The sequence below is a fragment of the Egretta garzetta genome, unplaced genomic scaffold (genome assembly GCF_000687185.1).
Source record: "Egretta garzetta isolate BGI_Z169 unplaced genomic scaffold, ASM68718v1 scaffold69, whole genome shotgun sequence".
Taxonomy (NCBI): Eukaryota; Metazoa; Chordata; class Aves; order Pelecaniformes; family Ardeidae; genus Egretta; species Egretta garzetta.
In genome coordinates this window covers 3,426,139-3,426,557 of record NW_009260790.1, presented here as the reverse complement: position 1 = coordinate 3,426,557, position 419 = coordinate 3,426,139, and the positions used below count along the sequence as shown (strand labels likewise).

The window sequence follows — 419 nt, the reverse complement described above, 5'->3', positions numbered from 1 at the left end:
AGCCAGCCAACCCTCCGTCACTCGGCCCTCACCACCTACCAACCCCCTGCTACCTGAAGTGGTGAACTGTTTGCCGCACTCCCGACACTTCAGGGGCCCATCCGCAATGTGAATCTTCAAGTGAGCCTTCAAATTCCCCACCTGGGGACAGACGGAGGGATGCAGAGAAGCCCCCCCCATCCCCCCCATCTCCCTCCGGAGGGACCTGAACCACCGTGGGTCCAGGCTCTTCCCCCCACCCAATTCACCTGGTTGAATTTCTTGTCGCAGTGGGGACACTTGTGCTCCTTGTTGGTGTCGTGGGTCTCCAGGTGCCGCATTTTAGAGGTGGGGTCAGAGAAGGAGCGCCCGCAGTAGTCACACTGGTATGGTTTCTCCCCGCTGTGGACCAGCTGGTGCCGTTTGAGGTTGCCGGAGGT

The 419-nt window shown here is 60.4% G+C and overlaps 1 protein-coding gene across 1 annotated transcript in view; it reads right to left on the bottom strand.

The window, feature by feature from the left end:
* ZBTB17 (zinc finger and BTB domain containing 17) overlaps positions 1 to 419 on the bottom strand; it is a 12,606-nt gene that overhangs the window by 5,675 nt on the left and 6,512 nt on the right. Inside the window, 2 exon segments of the mRNA XM_035901875.1 lie at positions 54 to 141; positions 249 to 419. The exon segment at positions 249 to 419 is cut by the window's right edge and continues 79 nt beyond it. Of these exon segments, the coding sequence (XP_035757768.1) occupies positions 54 to 141; positions 249 to 419 (259 nt within the window).